Source organism: Benincasa hispida, chromosome 10 (assembly GCF_027475165.1).
Source record: "Benincasa hispida cultivar pf3 chromosome 10, pf3_genome.v1.1, whole genome shotgun sequence".
Lineage (NCBI taxonomy): Eukaryota > Viridiplantae > Streptophyta > Magnoliopsida > Cucurbitales > Cucurbitaceae > Benincasa > Benincasa hispida.
The window spans coordinates 51557879-51560647 of record NC_143487.1 but is presented as its reverse complement, the minus strand read 5'-3'; the positions used below and the strand labels follow the sequence as shown (position 1 = coordinate 51560647).

Sequence of the window (2769 nt, the reverse complement as noted above, 5' to 3'; positions counted from 1 at the left end):
AATACATTTTCTTTTTAAAGTTGAGAAAATGCACAGAAAGGGAATTTTATACTTAAAAGATCCTCTGCCTCACACAAGCCACCACTGGCTTTTTTAAAATAAAAAAATAAAAAAATAAGACTGCCTTTGTCCCCTTCCCAAAACCCTAGAAAATTTAATTATTGAGAATAGTTCCATTTATACATAAAAATAAAATATTTATGATAAGTGTAGTTCCAGTAATTAAATAATTAAAATGTTTTGACCCAAAAATAATTTGTCTATAAAATGGAAAACCAACCAAAAAAATAATTATAGCTTCTGCCTTCAGCTATTGTGAGACAAAAACATGAAGCTTTCTGTTGCTTTCTTCCTTCTTCTTCTTTCTCTCCTCCTGGTAAGCTCTCCATCTTCCCTAATTTACTCTTCATTTTCTTTTCAATTTTCTTTTTCAAAACTATTAGATTAACTCTAAATCATATGTATATATATATATATTTCCTTTGTGTTTAGATTTGTGAATACTCATACCAATATCTTAAATCATTCAATTATATAATTTCTTATAATTAATATACTTTTAATTCAAAGAGAAAGGAAAAAAAAAAGGATATGTCAAAAGATTTTTTTGAATTACAAAACTGAAAAGGAGGTTTCCTTTTCTCTGATATATAGTTTGTCTAGAACAGAATTATGTAGGTTTTTTTTTTAGGCAAAAAGAATTAATTTTGTAGTTGTTTATGGAGGAATTTTTCATTAAACAGATCAGTTTTCAAAAATAAATAAATAAAATCTGGGCATTAGTTATTTATTTATTTGTTGATGATTTAGTTAAAACCTAAAAATAAAGTCTTTGTTTAACAAAACAAGTAAATATTTTGTTTTTAATTTTCTAATTTTTCAATTTTTATTATTATTATTATATTTTTTTACATTTCATATATTGTTTTCACATATTTAAAAAATCAAGTTTTTTTTTAAAAAAAAACTATTTCTAACAAAATAAAGAAACCAATCGATAAAAGTAATATTTTAAACTTAGTTTTCAAAAATCAAAAACAAAAAACTAAGACCTCATTTGATAGTTTGCTTTTTGGTTTTTGAAAATTTTTCTTTTTTGTTTGTTTGTTTTTATTACTATATCTACATCTTTTACTAATTAAACATTTAAATTTTAGTCAAATTCTAAAAATAAAAACAAATTTTTCAAAAACTATTTTTTATTAGGAAAAAACCAAAATTTGGTCTGATTTTTTAAATTACCCTTAAAACAAAGAAAAGAATTATTGAAAATAGTGTTTATAAGCATAAATTTCAAAAGCTAAAAACTAAAAAGTAAATGGTTATCAAACGAATCTAATAATCAAATATGGCTTTTATTTATTATTTGTATTATTAATTTTGTTATCTCTATCTTACAAATGTTTTCAAAATTCAAATCACGTTTTTGTGTTATATAACAAAATATATAAGCTAGAAAAAAACAAAAGACGAAAAATAAAAATTGAAATGATAACTAAAGGAGATGAAGAATTTGAAGGGGTTTATGTTTTTGATATTGTTGGAGTGACAGATTGGAGAAATAAGCCATGGAAGCAGGAAGGAAGAAGGAGAATATTGGAAAAAGATAATGAAAGATGAAGAAATTCCAGATATACTAAAAGAGTCGTTATTGGATGATAATTCATTGGTGGACAACAACAAAAAGGAGCATTTTATGACCAACTTTGATCCTCATCCAAATGCTATAATTTACCATACTGCCCATGCTTCCACTCATAACAATAATCATCATCTCAAAATCAACCCCACTCTTCCCAATTCATCCCCATGAAATTATCTTCTTAATTCCCAAATATATCCCCAACCACAAATGTTCCATTTTCTCATTCTATCACACATATATTATTAATTAAGACCTTCCAAACCTTTTCTGTAAATTATTATATTCACTGTGTGCTTTTTTTCTCTCTATATATATACCCTTCCACTTTATCCTTTGTTTCGAAGAAATTTGTGTTTACTTTCAAAAATGTTACAATATTACCCATCAAATGATTTTTATAGACTTTTCAAAAAGTATTACAGTATAATTATGCATGAGACAATGACTTAAAATGATGTGGTGATGTATATCTTCGTAGTCGCATATTATTTTATTTCAAATAGTATTTTTTGAAATGTTTACAAAAAAAAATTCAAGGGTAATTAATAATATTGTAACTTTTGAAAGTATAAGGGTATTTTTGAAATAAATGATAAAGTTTAAGGTATTTTTTTATATTTAATCCTTTCTTTTATTTGGTTATCTGGGTTGTTTGAGATTTTGATGATTATTTTCTTGAATTATTGATATATTATGTTTCTTATATATATCATATATATTATTATTCCAGGTTTTGTGTGTTTAAATTATTGCTATTTTATTTGGGACTCTTCTTTTAGGAAACTATATGTAATTGTATGGGTGTGTAGCAAACTTTTCATTTGGTAGAAAATGGATGGATATGAATTGGGTTGATCTACATCTACCAAAAAATGTGATTATCTCGTAATAATCGTTAGATCTGAACTCAAAATATATGCATGTTCTCTAATAACCATAAAATATAAACTAAAAGTAATTTTGTGGATTACAATATGCATAAAATGGTGTTCCTTGAGTGTTGTTTTACTTGATTTGCTTGCCAAGGCATACATCAATATAACCAATCAACAAAGCCTTGTGTATTATATTTGAAGGTTATTTAGAGTCTTTATTATGTTATACTAGTAGTGACTTGTACAAGT

The 2769-nt window shown here is 24.8% G+C and overlaps 1 protein-coding gene across 1 annotated transcript; it reads left to right on the top strand.

The window, feature by feature from the left end:
* The first annotated feature begins 218 nt into the window (after positions 1-218).
* LOC120088635 (organ-specific protein P4) lies at positions 219-1919 on the top strand. Its single transcript, XM_039046052.2, has 2 exons — positions 219-376; positions 1553-1919. Exons 1-2 carry the CDS (start codon positions 329-331, stop codon positions 1811-1813), a joined length of 309 nt encoding a protein of 102 aa, XP_038901980.1. The 5' UTR covers positions 219-328; the 3' UTR covers positions 1814-1919.
* Positions 1920-2769: the final 850 nt, after the last annotated feature.

Excerpts from the sequence above, each read along its gene's own strand:
- LOC120088635 (XM_039046052.2), top strand. The coding sequence starts at position 329 with ATGAAGCTTTCTGTTGCTTTCTTCCTTCTTCTTCTTTCTCTCCTCCTG. Across the intron at positions 377-1,552 it reads TTCTTCTTTCTCTCCTCCTG|ATTGGAGAAATAAGCCATGG; the intron begins GTAAGCTCTCCA and ends TTGGAGTGACAG.